Here is a 17,094-nt window from a genome sequence, read left to right on the forward strand (position 1 = left end):
ACCCCTAGAAGCCATAACCTTCAACCATCGCAGGACGGAGATAATAGCCTCTCCCTTCAAGGCCACCACAGATAGACACCAGCCTGTTGACAAGGTTATCGAGCAAAACAACTATACCAACCAGTGTCTAAATGTCATAGGAAAACAGCTTGACAGGATAGAAGATAGGATCGAAAACAAAGTTATCCTCCAGCCAGGAAGCTCTAGTAAACCGATCCAAGCTTTAGAGAAACCTTTAGTCAAGTTACCAACAACTAGGCACACCAGCCTTAGTTATCCTAAGGATAAGACAGCCCTAGAGATAGTCACCCAGAAGCTAGATGAACTTGTGAAGAAGGAACCTTCATCAGTTAATGTTCTAGATATCCAATCAGCCTCTAGTTGTTCTAGCCAAACTTCTGACCAGGAGTTTGAACAATTAGAAAGCCAGTTTCAGGATTTAGAGGTAAAACGGCTTTACCATCCCGATCCAACCAGCTCAACCAAGAATTGGTACCCTAGGCCTTCACCCCCGGATCTCCGGTATGAGGAAAGGAATGTTAGTAACCAATTCTTTGTATCTACTGGTAGACTCTATGAATGGAACATAGATGGTTTATCAGAACAGGAAATCCTAAACAAAATCCAGCATATGACTATGGTAGCCAACAACTACCTGGACGAAGGCCGTCCCTATAGAGAAGTCATTGAAATGATGGCATTAGGTTTTACAGGTAAACTCCAGCAATGGTGAAACAATTGCCTTACTGAAGTGTCTAAAGAAGACATCAAGTATGCCATCCAAAAAGATGAGGAAGGAAACCCCATCATCAATGAAATTGAACAAGGAATTCCTGATGGAGTCAATACCCTGATTTATACAATCATGAAACACTTCATAGGAAAACCCAGCAATATCACAGCCAGGATTTATGAGCAGTTGAGTAACCTTAGGTGTAAAACCCTAGGAGATTACAAGTGGTATGAAGATGTCTTTACCACTAGGGTCATGCACAGAAGAGATTGCAATTCTCCATTTTGGAAGGAGAAATTTATTAATGGTTTGCCAACCCTCTTCAGCCAGAAGGTCAAGGAAACCCTTTGTAGCCCCTTAGGTGTCATAGATTATGATAACCTAACCTATGGAGACATCTCTAGCACCATTCGAAGTGAAGGAATGAAGATGTGCAGGGATCTCAAAATCCAAAGCCATATCAACAAGAACAAGGCCAAGTACGAAATAGGACATTTCTGTACACAGTATGGCTTACCCTCAGTCAAACCTTCCAAGAGGAAATCCAAGCACAAAGGAAAGGAATCCTTTGAGAAACCCTATAGGAAGAAAGCAACCAAGTATTATAGAAAACAGAAGTACAAGACTGATGATTTCTATAAGAAAGGAAAATCCAAGGAATCCATTCCACAAGCATCTGGCAAATGCTACAACTGTGGAAAGAAAGGTCATTTCAAAAACGAGTGTAGAGCTAAAGCCAAATCCCTTATCAATACCCTCATTAGTGACCAACCCAGCAAAAATGAGATCTTCAAGTTACTAGAACTTGACCGCTCAGACGGCGAATCATTTAGCAGTGCTAGTGATAGTGAGCTTAGGCAGATATACAGGTCATCCTCTGATTCCTCTTGCACTAGTACCTCTAGTGGCCCGGATGAACCCACACCATGCAAAGATGGTTGTTGTAGGAAAAAAACCATCAATGTGTTGAACAGGCAAGAAGAACTTCTTTTAGACCTCATAGAGGCTATAGAAGATCCTGTCATCAAAGCTCAAAAGCTTACCCTTTTCCATCAGACCTTAGTAAAGGAAACCAGCAAGCCTGCCCTTAAGATCCAGCAACCCAAAGTAGATTTAGAGCAAATCTACAATAGGTTTACCCAGTCTAAGAAGGAAGTTACAGTCAACGACCTTCAGAAAGAAATTAAGGAAACCAAATCAGAAGTTAGAACCCTAAAGCAAGAATTAACCATTCTTAGGGTCGATTATGATCTCCTTAATAGAAGAGTCCAACTTTTGGAAAACACTTCTCATCAAAGCAATGAGGAAAATCCCTCAGATGAAGAAGTTGATCAAACAGTTAACCCTACAGCTGACCTTATCCAGGAACCCAGCAAAGGTTTGTTCTTAGAAACCATCAGTAGGATTAACTTCCATTAATGGCATTCCAAAGTCAGGATTGTCATCAGCAAAGATTTTGAATTTGAGGTCATAGCCTTAATTGATTCAGGTGCTGATCTTAATTGCATTCAAGAAGGTATCATTCCCTCCAAATACTTTAAAAGGTCTAAGGAGAGATTAACATCCGCAAGTGGCGGGAGAATGCAAATTGATTTCAATATCCCACAAGCTGAGGTTTGCCAAGACGGCATATCCTTTATGACAAAATTTGTCCTTGTCAAAAACATGACAGATAGAGTCATCCTAGGAAACCCTTTCTTGTGTTTGTTATATCCTTTCATCACAGATACTGAAGGAATCACAGCCCATCCTTTTGGTCAGTCTGTCAAATTCGAATTTATGAGAAGCCCAGAACCTTGGGAGGTTTGCTCCCTCCAGAAAGCTTCTATATCAAAAACTCTCAATACTGTGACCATTCTTCCATCCCGCAATCAAGCCCAGCAACTTGATCCAACCAAAACAATTGATCCTCCTTTTGACTCCAATCAATTGTCATCATGCATTTATCATAAAAATATTGGCATCTCTGCATCCATCAATTTTAAAAGCAAAAAGGTTTTTAGCAATTATTTGAAAATCTCAAATGGTCCAAACCTTTCTTCGCGGGACAAAGAGAAAGCAATATTTAATACCACTAATAAGTGGAAGATGACTTCTTCCGCTGAGAAGAAGGGCAAGGGGAAAGCACCCGCAAGGGACTATCCTCAAGATAAAAGACTACCAGCGGGACAGTCTTTTGTAAAGCATGAAGGCGCATCCTCTACCAGCCATAGAGGAGCAACATCCCTTCAAGAATTTGTCCCTCCAACGGTGACATATTCCAATGGTGATATGGCTATTGTTTTACAGGAAGTCTTATCCAGGGCTTTGCAGTTCAATAATGGAACATACACAGACCTGCCCTACTCCATTAAATGCCTCCTTGATAACCTTCATTTTGCCTACACCAGAAATAACCAAGACCTATTCCTCAAAACCCTCAGAGCACTAGAAATCCATCTAGTAAACCTTGAAGCCAGAAATGAAATCTTAACTAGTCAACTCTTTGGCAAAGAGGATGTCCATTCAATGGACAAAATGACTATCATGGGCACTGACTATGCTAAGCTCAGTCTTAAGACTAGAGCGACCCTAAGAAGTGCCGTTGCCAACTTGCCATCAGATTTACAAACTCGTATTCTGAGAAGCAAGGCCATGAACGAAAGTCGGGATCTTTGGTATGAGCATTTCAAAATGCTAGTTACAACTACTATTCCTAATCCAGATGATTCGGATGATATGGACAACATCCTAGTTCAAGCTGCATGGGAAGAATACTTCGGAAGCAGCTCCAGGGTATATGAAAATAAGCATCCCTTCCCAGGACTTTTGGTCAACTATGAAGACGGGTCAAATGAAGAAGAAAGAGATCCGAATTGGCTCTCCCAGATGTTTGAGTCCGGTTTTATCAGGCTTATCAATCTCACAAGTCATGACCAAATTAACCAGCTTCCTGAGATCATCCAAAATGCCGTTAGGCAAGTCAACAGCCCCTTTGTTTCTATCAGATGTTGGAGTACTTTACCAGAATGGGAACAAAACAATTGGATGGAAGTTCATCCCTCAAAGCACCTTGTCCTCATTAATGGTTTCTCTTATCAGGGCCCATGGTATGAAGGAGACACATATATTTCATACAAATACCCTAATGCTCTAGCAGAGCGCTGGAGAAATTACTTCAACAACCAAATCATTGATATCAGCCAAGAGCTTTGGAAGGACTACCATTTTATAGGCTCCACAGACAGGATCTATGTTTTTGGGCGACGGCCATATGACTCCGCCATTAGAAATCTGAAAAAACTTGGTTCTGATAGTCCTAGAGAATTTCTTACAAGGAAAAAGCCTGTCCATGAACCACTTCTCTACTGTGGACTCTGCAACACCTATGCCAGATATCATGAGCACGATTGTGATAACGATTCACCATGGGATCCTTATGATGGATATCCGTCAGATGCTCATGATACTGACTAAAACATCCTGACAAAGCAACTCAGGATAAAAATCCCAGTCCGGTTACTATTCAAAATCAGCACCAGCCACTGATATGAACAGTACCCGCATCATGAACAGTACCCGCACCTAGCAGATTCCCCGACAGGTTACTAATTCAACAGTGACCGAATCCGGAAAAGCAAGGGGACAAATCACTGTAGCATGAACAGTAAAAGTTTTACTGTTCACCGACACAATCATCAAGAGTTACTGTTGCTTTCGGTGGAATTAACTTTCACCTCAGTAAAAGCAGTTTACCCTCCGTGATTTCCGCAATCTCCAGCCAGCATCCGAGGCCTCCTCCAGCCTATTTAAGGAAGCCAAGACTCCAGTCTTCAGCAGGTCCAATTTTGTGAGAAAACAAGGTCCAGTCTTGAGAGCAACTCCAAAATTCCCTCCTCTTCCAGTCAAGAGTTTAATTTTCAGTTGTAATCCAGTGACTCAGTCATTGTAATCAAATAGCCTCAGTCGGCTTTCATTTGTCTTTTAGCTTTTATCTTCCGCACACTGGCCTCAACCGGCCTTAGCCTGTAACTTACCCCCTTATGGTATCTTAGAAAGCTCAAATCCCCAGGCTCCTATCATTCCCTAAAATAGGTTCTAACTTTAAACTAAAAATTCATATATTTTTATAAAATGATAAAACTACCAATTTTATTATGAATGGCTTATAAACTAGTCTGACAATTAATGTGATCGATATCATTTCAACTACATAGTAAATGCCAAGTTGATCGAAGAAAAAAAATAAAAATAAAAAAAAATAAAAAAGAAGAAGAGTAAATGGCAAGGGCCTTATGTCTTAATTGACACCTCTTCTTGTATGAAGTGTTTGAGGGTGTAAGGAGGAAAATGTTCAAGATTAATTGTATATTGTAAATATCTAAAATAAAAAATTACATAATAAATAAATGTTTGTATTAATTTTTGTGATTTATGATATATTAATTTATCAGGCTTATGTAATAAAACTCACAAGACTTATGTAATAAAATTTATAATATTCCTATAAAGCGTTTTTTTTTTTTTTAGTATAAGTTGAATTACAAAACTTTTGACAAAACATTCCACCTTAATACCATACTTTTATAACCAATATAATACCCCCCCCCCCTTTTTTTTTAAATGTCTTGCACAATTGTGCATTGCAAATTTTTTTAATTAAAGGGTTTGAATCCCCACCCCACTTATGCTTTTTTTTTTTTAGGAACCATTATGCATCCTCAAATTTTTAGGGTGTGTTTGGATACCGCCTATTGTTGAAAACTGAAAATACTGTAGAAAAATAATTTTTAAATGTGTAAATAGTGCCATGAGACCCAGTTTTGAAGTTGTTTTAAAGGAAAAATGTACTTGCAGGTCCCGTGAACAGTGCACGGGACCCACTGAAAAAGGAAATGCAAACGCATGGATAGCGCAAAACGCACTATCCAAACGTGCACTTAATATAACAGGTGGAAATTATAGTTTGTAACAAAATTTAAGTATTAATGAGATTATAAGAGTGCTATTCAAAAAAAAAGATTGTGAGAGTGAAATTTTAATAATTTATTATTAATGCAAACATTAACACAAAAACATATGTTAAAATTATTATTAATTTTATTATATAAATTTAAAAACCTATCATAACTAATGATGTGTGAAATCAGTAGGTTGAATGCTCCGGGTTTCAACGGCGGTTTGGATGATTTGAAAAGAAAGAAAGAGACTATCGAAGGTAACCGAGGTGAATCAACCTAGAACCCTCTAACATTTAAGTCAGATTTCTCTTTAGGATTCAAATATAGTGAGAGGATAAATAGTGGAACATACCTTAACCTGGTGAGATTGGGTCTTTTTTATAGAGAGTTTGAGTGGGTTTACTTGTTAAGTGCCACTAACATCATGGGAGATGTGTGGACTTAGTGGAGAGCGTGGTGTGAATTTTGGCAGATTCACCCCACATTTCGAGATGAGGGATCGTGGTCTAACCATTTTTGATAAATGGAAAATACTCAAAATTTTAATAAGTATTTGTTGATCGTCCACACCCTCTTGTGGTGTGGACGATTGATTTTTACTTGGATGACTTCCTTTTATACTTGTGATGTTCTCTTTCTCATTTCTCCCTTTTGAAGGCTGTTTTGGACGTGGTTGGATTTGGACAACCCCTATGGACAAATTCTATCGGTTATGAATCACCATCAATAACAATATTATAAATAAGTTTTTTTTTTTATTTTTACATTTAAAAATTTACACATCTTTTTTAGCTTATTTTGTAAAATTTATACTAGAAGCATTATTTTAATATCAATGCTTGTGCAACAAGTAGATAATTGTTACAAATACAGAAAGAATACCGATCATATAATGGGTCACTCTATAAATATAATTTTTTGTGAAATTAGGCAAGAATTGTGGTTCAAGTCTCTCAAGTCTCTAAGAAAGAGTTTCACACACATACACTTAATGTAAATTAAAGTAATAATTTTACCTCAGACCAAATAATAGTTACACTTATTATAATTCCAATTCCAAAAAAAAAAAAAAGTAATAACAAAGATGAACCTTGTATAAATAATAATAACTAATCACTAATCCGTGCGATCCATGAGAATAGCTACTGGATGAGTTTTAGGGGAAAAAAATCCTAAAAAAAGAAACAAAAATGCTAAATTACAACCATTTTCCATTTATGGCTTGAATAAAGCTTACAAAATATACACTGTATTTGAACAAAATAAATTAGCCAAACAAACTCTTAGAACCACCCATAAGGAAGAAAGGAAAAACACAAGCTCAAGATCAGTTTTTTTGTGAATTCTTTGTGAACTCGTAAAGAGGAAGGTGCAATTAATCAGGGATTCATCATTTTGCAAAATAATAAGAAAATTCAAATTAAAAAAAAAAATCGTATCCTAATATAAAATTGAGTACAAATAAATATAATATAAACCATAAAGTCATCAAAAAACAAATTTTTAACAACGAAGTGTTCAATCTCAAAACTAAACACGATAACTTTACAAACCATGGCCTTGTCCCTTTCCCCCAAAAAATTTGTCATAAGATATCCCTCTTTAAAAATGACAATATTCAATGTTGTCCACTATTCAAATTTGTGCAGTTTGACTAAATTAAATCTCTTTGTGCTATATCCAACCAAGAACCATAAAGAAAGTTAGAGAGAGGAAGACTAATTTAATTGAAAAAAAATAAAGGTCTCTAGAAGAATTTAGACTCAGTATCAATAGCAAGCATCACCTCAAACTTAAACATTGGCAATCTTTTTGTTTGGAATGTGGGCAATATAGACGGATAGAAACAATCAAATATTTAACAATGGAGCACTCTCAATTACAATGCTTAAATCATCATGCATGAAAATGTTTGTGGAGTGGTCTCACACCCTTGACCTAGCAGATATGTAGTTAGAGATTTTGGGTTCACGGTCATGAGGCCTTTCCTTAATGCCAAAAGATAATAGATAGATAGATAGATGTAAGAGTAACCGTTAATGTTTAGGAAATCATCGAAATTGTAATGTCTACAATGCCAAAAAATCCAATTTGATTGAAGTTTCTTTTGTGTTCTCTAGCTACCAATTCAAGTTCAAAACTAAACATATATTATATCCAAAATCAAGCTATGTCTAATATTATTTAACCTTCCTACAAAAGCCCAGAACATAGAAATATGACACTAAGTCATCCATCAAACCCCATTTGTTCTATAACTCAACATGCACAATTCCAATTCCCATTGCACATTCCCTTTAACATTTTTCTCTTATAAGAGTATTAGAATTATGATTATGTGATTAAATTCACTATTTTCTAATAGTTTAAGCTTTTAAGAGAATTAGTAATCAACAATCAGTAGCTAAGTAATATCATTATGAATCTTTAGTACTAATTCACTGCAAAAATTTCACATAAGAATATAAAGATAGAAATCCATAGGCATATTAGAAATAGAGAAGAAGACTACCTACCTGAATAAATTCCCAGAATTGACACAACGTGTTCCAAGAAAACTATTCAAATTGAAGAATGCAATAGTGAGCTTAAAATAATAAGATGCAATTTGGCCCACTTGGGAGGTTACCTTGAAACAACACATTTTGGCGAGGTGTTAAAGCTGATGATGAATTGATCATGGTGGTGATGAAAGAAAAATCAAACTTTACAAGAAAAAATGATGATGAAGAAATTACACATGTCTTGAATCTAATACCATCTCAATCAAAATTTTAAGGGAAAAAATAAAGTAAATATATTAATAAAAAACCACAGTCTTCACCTCAAAATTCAAGTTGTTATTCTTAACACCCAAAAATATAAACTAAAACAACATACTAACAACGTCAACAATGTCAACATGAAACAATGGTATTGGTCCAATCATTGAAACAGGATACAAATATCATAGATAGATAAAAAAGAAACAAATATAGTTTAAAATATCAATGAAACTTTGTGAAAAATAAAGATTATGCTGTAAATAAAGGAAGCACCAAATTACCAATCAAAGTAAGATACTTATCCATAAACTGGCTTTGCAATGCCTCAGCTCTCCTTTGCCCTGTTCTTCCTCATTCATTGGGCCAATCTCCTCTTTTATTTTATTTTTTTCCCTATATCAATATTCATGCGTCAAAAAAAAATCAAAGTTTATATTATCCCAAAATAATAATAATGGAACTAAAAATTCCAAATATTATTATATGGTAAGATGGGCCAAACAAAGAACTACAAGTACCTGCTATGAATGAAGAAGTTATTAAAGTGTTCTTCCCATATGAATGGTGGTGTCCAGTGTGTTCCCAAAATCTGTTGGATTGAATAATCTGTAGAAAAGAAAAGCAATGAAAGTCAAATAGAAAACCATAGACATATCTTAGTAGAAAGAACATAAAGAAAGCGTTTATTAGAAAATACAAAAGTTTTTGTACAAAAGAAAATACCTTTACAAATATGGTGCCGACGGTATTATGGTGGTGGGATGTTGCTTGAAAGTAGGTGATGGCCTACAAATTTTCTTGCTTTGGGGCTTTGCTTGCAAATAGTGAAAAACTTGTATGAGATTTTGTCTCAAATTGTTGCAAATAAACTAATAAAGTACAAGTCACCTAAAGAATCCCCATAAAATTCTAAACAGTCAAACTCTGAAAAGAAAGAAAAAAAAAACTGACTTTTCACCTCCCACCTCTCTCTCTCTCTCTCTCTCTCTCTCTCTCTCTCTCTCTCTCTCAGTTAGTTCCATCAAAACCAACTTGTAAACACCACCTCTGTTAGGAAATTTAGACCTCAATTAATAGAATTAACAAGTTTTAAACCCAAGTTGTTAATTAGATTTATTATGTATAAAACTTGTTGAAACAAACAAACATCAATGTCATGTCAATATTATGCAGTGAAAATTAAATAAATACGACAAGATATGACGACCCAGGAAAACTAATGAAACAAACTAGTTTCACAGTAAAAAACCTGGGGGAAAACCTTCCCGAAAAGCAAGTACTATAGTAAAGAGAAGTTTCAAATTTAGTACAAAACCTTTGTCCCTAGACTCTACATTCCTCGTAGATGAACTTACAATAGAAACCTTCTACCGCTTCAGAACCTCTGAACTCTTCAATTTGTGAACGCCACCCTTTTGATGCACGAATCCCAGTACGTGACTAACTCCTTTGCACGAATCCCAGTACGTGACTCACTCACCAACTTGAGGAAGAAGAATGTTGACTGCAAATTCTTCACATCATCAACAATAAAAATCAAGTAGCACTTGGTTACAAAACCCTAAGGCGCAAAGACGCAGCAGCTTCTTTTAGAGAGAATAAGCACTCGGTCACCTTTTACATATGTTCTCCTTGTATTCTCATGTGTGATGGCCTCTAAAATAAGCTTTATATATGTCTAGGGTTGTGAGAAAAGTAACTCTACACAAATACATAAGCGTGGGCCGAAAATCAAATCTGAAAAATTGATTTTCGTGATTCTCGTTAGATACCTCGATAGATAGCTATCTGTTGAGACCTGTTGCAAGCTATCGAGAGCTATTGAGAAGCTATCGAGCTATTTGTTATGAGCTATCGAGAGCTATCGAGAAGCTATCGAGCATCCAGAAGGTTTCTTAATCATTCGAAGTAGTTATCGAGATTTAATAAATCAGCACTTCTTCACTTGTTTCTTGGACAGACTTGCATGGTTTTAACACTTGAACTTGAAACCTTATTTATTGAAGTATTAAACATATCCTAGATCTACCCAAATACAAGTAAAGTGCGTTTTGTCAAAAGATTCTCGTTAGATACCTCGATAGATAGCTATCTGTTGAGACCTGTTGCAAGCTATCGAGAGCTATTGAGAAGCTATCGAGCTATTTGTTATGAGCTATCGAGAGCTATCGAGAAGCTATCGAGCATCCAGAAGGTTTCTTAATCATTCGAAGTAGCTATCGAGATTTAATAAATCAGCACTTCTTCACTTGTTTCTTGGACAGACTTGCATGGTTTTAACACTTGAACTTGAAACCTTATTTATTGAAGTATTAAACATATCCTAGATCTACCCAAATACAAGTAAAGTGCGTTTTGTCAAAAGATTCTCGTTAGATACCTTGATAGATAGCTATCTGTTGAGACCTGTTGCAAGCTATCGAGAGCTATTGAGAAGCTATCGAGCTATTTGTTATGAGCTATCGAGAGCTATCGAGAAGCTATCGAGCATCCAGAAGGTTTCTTAATCATTCGAAGTAGCTATCGAGATTTAATAAATCAGTACTTCTTCACTTGTTTCTTGGACAGACTTGCATGGTTTTAACACTTGAACTTGAAACCTTATTTATTGAAGTATTAAACATATCCTAGATCTACCCAAATACAAGTAAAGTGCGTTTTGTCAAAAGATTAGTCAATTACATGAAATTGACATATGTTCCTAACATGATTCACATATGTCCTAACAACCCCTAAATCTTCAACTCTCACCATATGGTTTTCCAAACCCTGTGTAATTTAACTCAATCACTTTTATTGTCGCAAGCTGTGAAGCTATGCAAGCACCTAGATTTACAAATACTACCTACTTCCCTTGCAAATCTGCAGCAATAAATGTGCATGCTTGGAGCCTAAAGTGAACCCCAGATGCGATCTGTTCTGTATTAGCATGTCCCATCATATTAACTTCAACAGCCGGTCTTGTGATGTCATAACATCCAAGTCCAATCAAATATATGGAATCCGAGACTACTCCTCTACCATTCCATAGTAGAGTACCAAAGCAATCCATAACCAAATAGCTGCACATGGCCTCCAAACACTATAATTAAACATTAACCCCATTGCACTCAACCACGTAGATAAATCAAAGCTCACCTAAGTGTCCTATATCTAATTGGTTTCTATCCACCTAAGTGTTCTATTTCTAATTGTTTTCTTTTTGGTGCTTCGTTCAAACCCTTGCCTTCCTCACCATGTGTTTTTATTTCTAAATTACAATTAATTATTGATAATGCTGATGTGTAAAATTGTGGAGAGTTTAACTAAAATTATGATGAGTAAACTTGCATGTAAGTTTGTGTTTGTATCTATCGGGTTTTTTTATTTTTAAAGATAATTATCGGGTTTTATCCACACAAAAAAAAAAAAAAAAAGAAGAAGAAGATAAGTATCAGGTTTGTTTTGGAGAGAAAAATAGTGTTTTTAATTTTATTTTTTAAATATTGTGTTGTGCTGACGTGGAAAATTGTGGTGCCAGCAGAGACTTCGGTTATATATATACATTGAAAAACATTATATATATAGAGAGAGAGAATCTTCAATTGTGAAGAACTTATAGATTCCTAATCGTTTTAGAAATTATAAGAGAAGAAGAATTAACTTAGGATGTATGTTTATCCACCAAAAAAAAAGTCATATAGTCATTGACCGAAATGTAAGTAATAAAAATTAAAAAAGAAGAAAGAAGGTAAGTAAATGTGGATGGCAATAAGGAAATAGGATAGACATTTTTTTTAAAAGTTATAATCAACTTAGAAGTTTAAAGTTATTCAAATAAGAAGAAGTTAAACTCAACATAACTTTATCCAAAAAAGTGATGAAGTCATAGAAGAAAAGTTGATAATAACAAAATTATATCTATAAATTTCTGCATGTGTAGTATGTTGTTGTTTTTTTAATAAACACGTAGTATTATTTTTTTTTTTTGTTAATTAAGAATTTTAATAAATGATTAGATGAAGAATTTTGATTGTAATCAAATTAAAATAGAATTTGAATTGTAATTAAAGTAAGAGTTTTATCAACTTAGAAATTAGAGAAGAAAAATTATATATATATTTTTCTTAAAATCTAAAAAAAATTGCAATATGGTGAAACTATTTGGCGCAATCACAAAATTTAAGCCTAACTTTTATTAAATATTACATGATATATATAGATAATAATAAGAATAATAAGAATAATGAACCAAAGATAAATGGTGGGAATGGGACTTGCGGTCTGGCACAAGGAGGTAAAACAGACATAAAATAATAAATAAATAAATAAAAACCAAAGAGAATCTACACAATAATCACATGCTCAAAGAAAAAACTGGAAAAAAGAAATAGGTGAAGTTTCCTGTTTCCCATTACTTTATACCAAAACTCAACCATTCTCTTTTTCTCTCAAAAATCTCATTGACTGTGCTCTGTTGCAAAGCCACCATGGTCGAGGGTTTGATCTAATCTCTACTCTAATTCAGGTATCTCTCTCTCCCCTCTGAGTTATTTATGTTATTTATTTTGAACTTTTTGTTTCTCTTTTTGGCTGTATTTGTAATACTATTGTTTCTTTTGTGGGCAATCTATTGGAATTTATGCGCTTCTTTCACTGTATATTGTCTGATTTGAATGATGGTTTATATTTGTAAAACATGGGTATCTTGATTTTCCTTTGATCGATTGTAAATAAGTTGCTAATCATGCATCCTAACCCTTCTATTTAAGGGCTCAAGTTTGTTCCTTTCTTTCACTTTATGAAGTTTTAATATTTTGGGTATCTTCAATTTCGTTTATTTATGGCTTTGAATGCATGATTTGGTGGTTGGTAGATCTGGGACTGATTGCTAAAAAAATGTATGGAAATTTTGAGAAAGCAAATTTCTGGGTCTCATAATTTGTTGTTGTTATTGTTTCTGAAATGGAACATTTCAGCTCCACTAAGTCATAAACATGGGTGTTTTAAGTTCAGCTGCGTCATATATGGGTGCCAACCAAATGGAATCTAAGGTTGAAATTTGTGTCTCTATACGTTTCACACTTTCTCAGCTATCAAACTAGTCTTAGTGAATAGCATTCTATTAAGTATGGAGGTGGTTCAGAGTGGTTGTTTATAAAGTTGTTTACTTTGGCTTTCTGAAAGTGTATTGAATACTGGGTAAGTTTTGTTTTAAGTCATATGATGCCAAATTCATTTTTGTTTTAGCATAAATAATTAATTGTTATAAATTAAGTGAGTTTGCTTGGTGTTTTTAATGGAGTGATTGGTATTCCCTACTTATCTGGGATGTGGAGTAATTTCTGTAGTTGATTGCATCTTCCACTTTCTAGCAATTACCATTTGTTGAACCATGTTGGACCTCTATATTGTCAATGTTTGTGTACACTGTACAATTTAAATGGAGCTTCTAACCTTATTTTTTTTATAAGTAAATAAGTATCTAATGAAACTTTTAACCAGTTTATGTTTAAATTTTTTAACCAATAGTGCTTGGCTAAATGCCAATGGTTAATTAGGTTGGGTGCTGAAATTCTTTAGTTTTTGTCTTTTTTTCTTTTTAAATTTTTTCAAGGCCACGCCTAATTACAATGATTCTTTCCTCACTCTTCTACTCGTCAAATATACTTGTGCTATTCCTGCCCATTAAATTCATATTCTTATGCGCTGCCCTTAATTTTCAGGGATATATTTTTGAGTGGGTTGCTTATTATATTAAAATTGTGAGGAAAGTAGTCTGCTCAACAATGAGAACTGGAAAAGATTGTGCTTAAACTATTTTGATATACTTCAGTCTGATATATAATGGAAGATGAGAACGGACTTGACCTTGGCTTGGGTCTATCTTGTGGTGGATTGTCTGTCAAGTCCAAGGGTAAAATTGGTAGCTCATCAGATGTTAGGACAGAAGAAGGTGATAGAGGGAATAAATTAGTGGATGATTTTAAAAACTTTCTTCAAGCTGGCACCCAGAAGCAGGACTCAAGTACAGGATCTCAAAGAAGTGATTCAGTAAAGCCTCAGGAAAACTTTTTTAATGACCTCACTAAAACCAATGTTGAAGCAGATGTTTCTATAAACTTAAATGGGAGAGGAATCTGGGTTGCAAGCAGTAACAAGTCTGCTGAAATGGAGGAAGAAAAACGGCTAGAGGTGGGTAACAAGCGTAAGATGTTGTTTGATGAGATGAACCATCAAAAGAAGCTTGAGAGAGAAGCGCATGCTGATTTACATGACAAGACGAGAACATCGCACATTTCTATAACAACAGAAGATGGCTCAACTGCTGAAAATGAAGATGTGGCAGAGTCTGAAGTTGAGGGTTCAACCTCTAGGCTTGTTTCACAACATGATGATGGCTCCAAACGATTCTTTGGTGTTGGTGCTTCTTCTGAGGTTCGCGGGTTTGCTGATTCAAGTGTTCTGGACTTAAATGGGCAGAAGAGGTTTAACAGTCCATCAGAAAATGAATTTAAACTTGGCAATGTGACCTATGGTGTTCCTTTCATCCAATCTTTAAACATGATGAATGTACCTTACTCTTTACCTGTGAAGGAGTCAAGTTCTGTTGGTGCACCCAGCACAGCAGGCCATCCACCCCCCGGTATGGTGCAGGTGATGCCTGCTGCAAGTAGTGATCGATCAGCAACACAATCTGTGAATCCTGGCAACTTGCCGCTGATGTTTGGCTATTCTCCAGTCCAGCTTCCGATGTTGGATAAGGATAACTCGCGGGGTTTGGTTTCTCAAGCTCAACAGTTCCACCCTTCCTATGCTGGTAGAGGTCCACCAAACTCAGGTAAAATATCAAAACGTTTTTCTATTCACTATTTTATACCTTTTGTGGAAACAAGGATTAAAATCTAATAGATGGATGTGGAGAAACTTTTTTCCAATAATCTGAATGGTTACCTGGGTTCAAGTGATAGCTGAATGGTACTAGCACCCTTTGTGATGCCTGATGTCTGTGGTTTGAATACCACTTCCCCCTTTCCCACTATTTTCCTATCCAAAAAAAAATCTCGGTGGTGACCTTACCATATTCTTCAGCACACGGGATTCAGACCTTTCTTGACCTTACTTAATTTTTGTTTTATCACCTAGCATAGGATGCAAGAATGATTTTAACTAGAGCCCTAGAGATAACTGGGATTATACTAAACCTGAATTTGATATTTTAAAGTTTAACTATGATGGCAAGTGCTTTCCACCAAAAGCAACAAGTCGCAAGTTCGAGTCTGTGAATCATCTCTCCAAAAATTTAGGATAAGATTGCCTACCATAACCTCTCCTAGACTCTGCAAAAGTGGGAGCTTTGTGCACTGGGTACAACCTTTTTTAAAGTTTAGCTGCTAGTAGAATATCATCATCAGATGATATGATTGCATGAGACCTCCTACGAAGTTCTGCAAAGGGACATATCTTCAACTAGATAAATTAGAACATATTCCAGTGGCTTTAACTCTCTGGCTATTCCTTGCTATGCTGTTGTTAGAAATTCAAGCAGTTCTGCTGATACTGATTACCGTAATCAATATTTTTAGCTGTATGATATTATGTTTGACTGTCTTTGTGTATTCTTACCCCTTTTGTATTGATGTACTTGCCATTGCAAGTAATTGCGCCTAATTCATCAGAGGCTACACAACATGATGGGAGGATTTCAGAACGGGCCAAAGGTGATGGCAAACAGCATGGCCCTGAAGAGGGGTCCTCTTCTCAGGCAGAAGAAGATGGGAAAGGAAGTAGCACAAACCTCAGGGCAAAAGATGCTACTGATCGCTTAACAGTAGATGGTTTTTCTCTCGATTTTTCAGCTATAAGGCCAGGTGTTGCAGCAGACCTGAAGTTTGGGGGATGTGGTTCTTACCCAAACTTACCATGGGTTTCTACCAAAGCTCCAGGTCCAAATGGAAGGACAATTTCAGGTGTTACTTACAAATACAACACAAACCAAATTAGGATTGTTTGTGCTTGCCATGGTTCTCATATGTCTCCTGAAGAGTTTGTTCGTCATGCTAGTGAAGAACATGTTAATCAAGAGAATGGCACTAATCTGGCAACATTTCCTAGTAGCAATCCTGCAGCCTCTGCTCAGAGCTGATTCTGTGACGTTGTGTTCAACTGGACTAATAATTCTTGACATTTGTGGAGGAAAACCTGGATGTTTTTCTCTGCACTTACAAGATTCCTCCTTTCCTCATTGTCCTTGCTTGTTATTTTTCTTCCTTGCATCAGTTGGCTTAGTTTTTGCAATCAAATATTGCAGGTTTATGTAATAATCTGCCTCCATAATTTCTTAGTCAGATTATTGTATTAGTCCTATTACAGTAGCTTTTGAGGAAAAAAAATCTTTATCTTTGTATAAATGATACAAGTTTTAGCTGCTTTACGAATTCCAAACATGATCCTCATCCAGGTTATGGGATTTCTCATTTTTGGAATTGGAAGTGGAATTCTAATGATGGTCAGATGGTTCCCCAAAAGGTTGGTCATGCTTTAAAGGTGAGAGTTCATGCAACTGACCATGTGCAGTTTCATTGAAGATGATATGTGTAGACAAAATTGCGTATAATATACCCCAAGTATCTTGGTCATAACATGATGAACCTCTCTTGTGAATTCTAATACTGGT

General features: G+C 35.8%; 1 protein-coding gene across 1 annotated transcript; it reads left to right on the top strand.

Annotated features, from left to right (window-relative positions):
* Positions 1-12,765: 12,765 nt before the first annotated feature.
* On the top strand, positions 12,766-16,828 carry LOC142613638 (ninja-family protein mc410). Its single transcript, XM_075786077.1, has 3 exons — positions 12,766-12,945; positions 14,144-15,258; positions 16,076-16,828. Exons 2-3 carry the CDS (start codon positions 14,265-14,267, stop codon positions 16,561-16,563), a joined length of 1,482 nt encoding a protein of 493 aa, XP_075642192.1. The 5' UTR covers positions 12,766-12,945; positions 14,144-14,264; the 3' UTR covers positions 16,564-16,828.
* The last annotated feature ends 266 nt before the right edge of the window (positions 16,829-17,094 follow it).

The sequence above is a fragment of the Castanea sativa genome, chromosome 1 (assembly GCF_040712315.1).
Source record: "Castanea sativa cultivar Marrone di Chiusa Pesio chromosome 1, ASM4071231v1".
Taxonomy (NCBI): domain Eukaryota; kingdom Viridiplantae; phylum Streptophyta; class Magnoliopsida; order Fagales; family Fagaceae; genus Castanea; species Castanea sativa.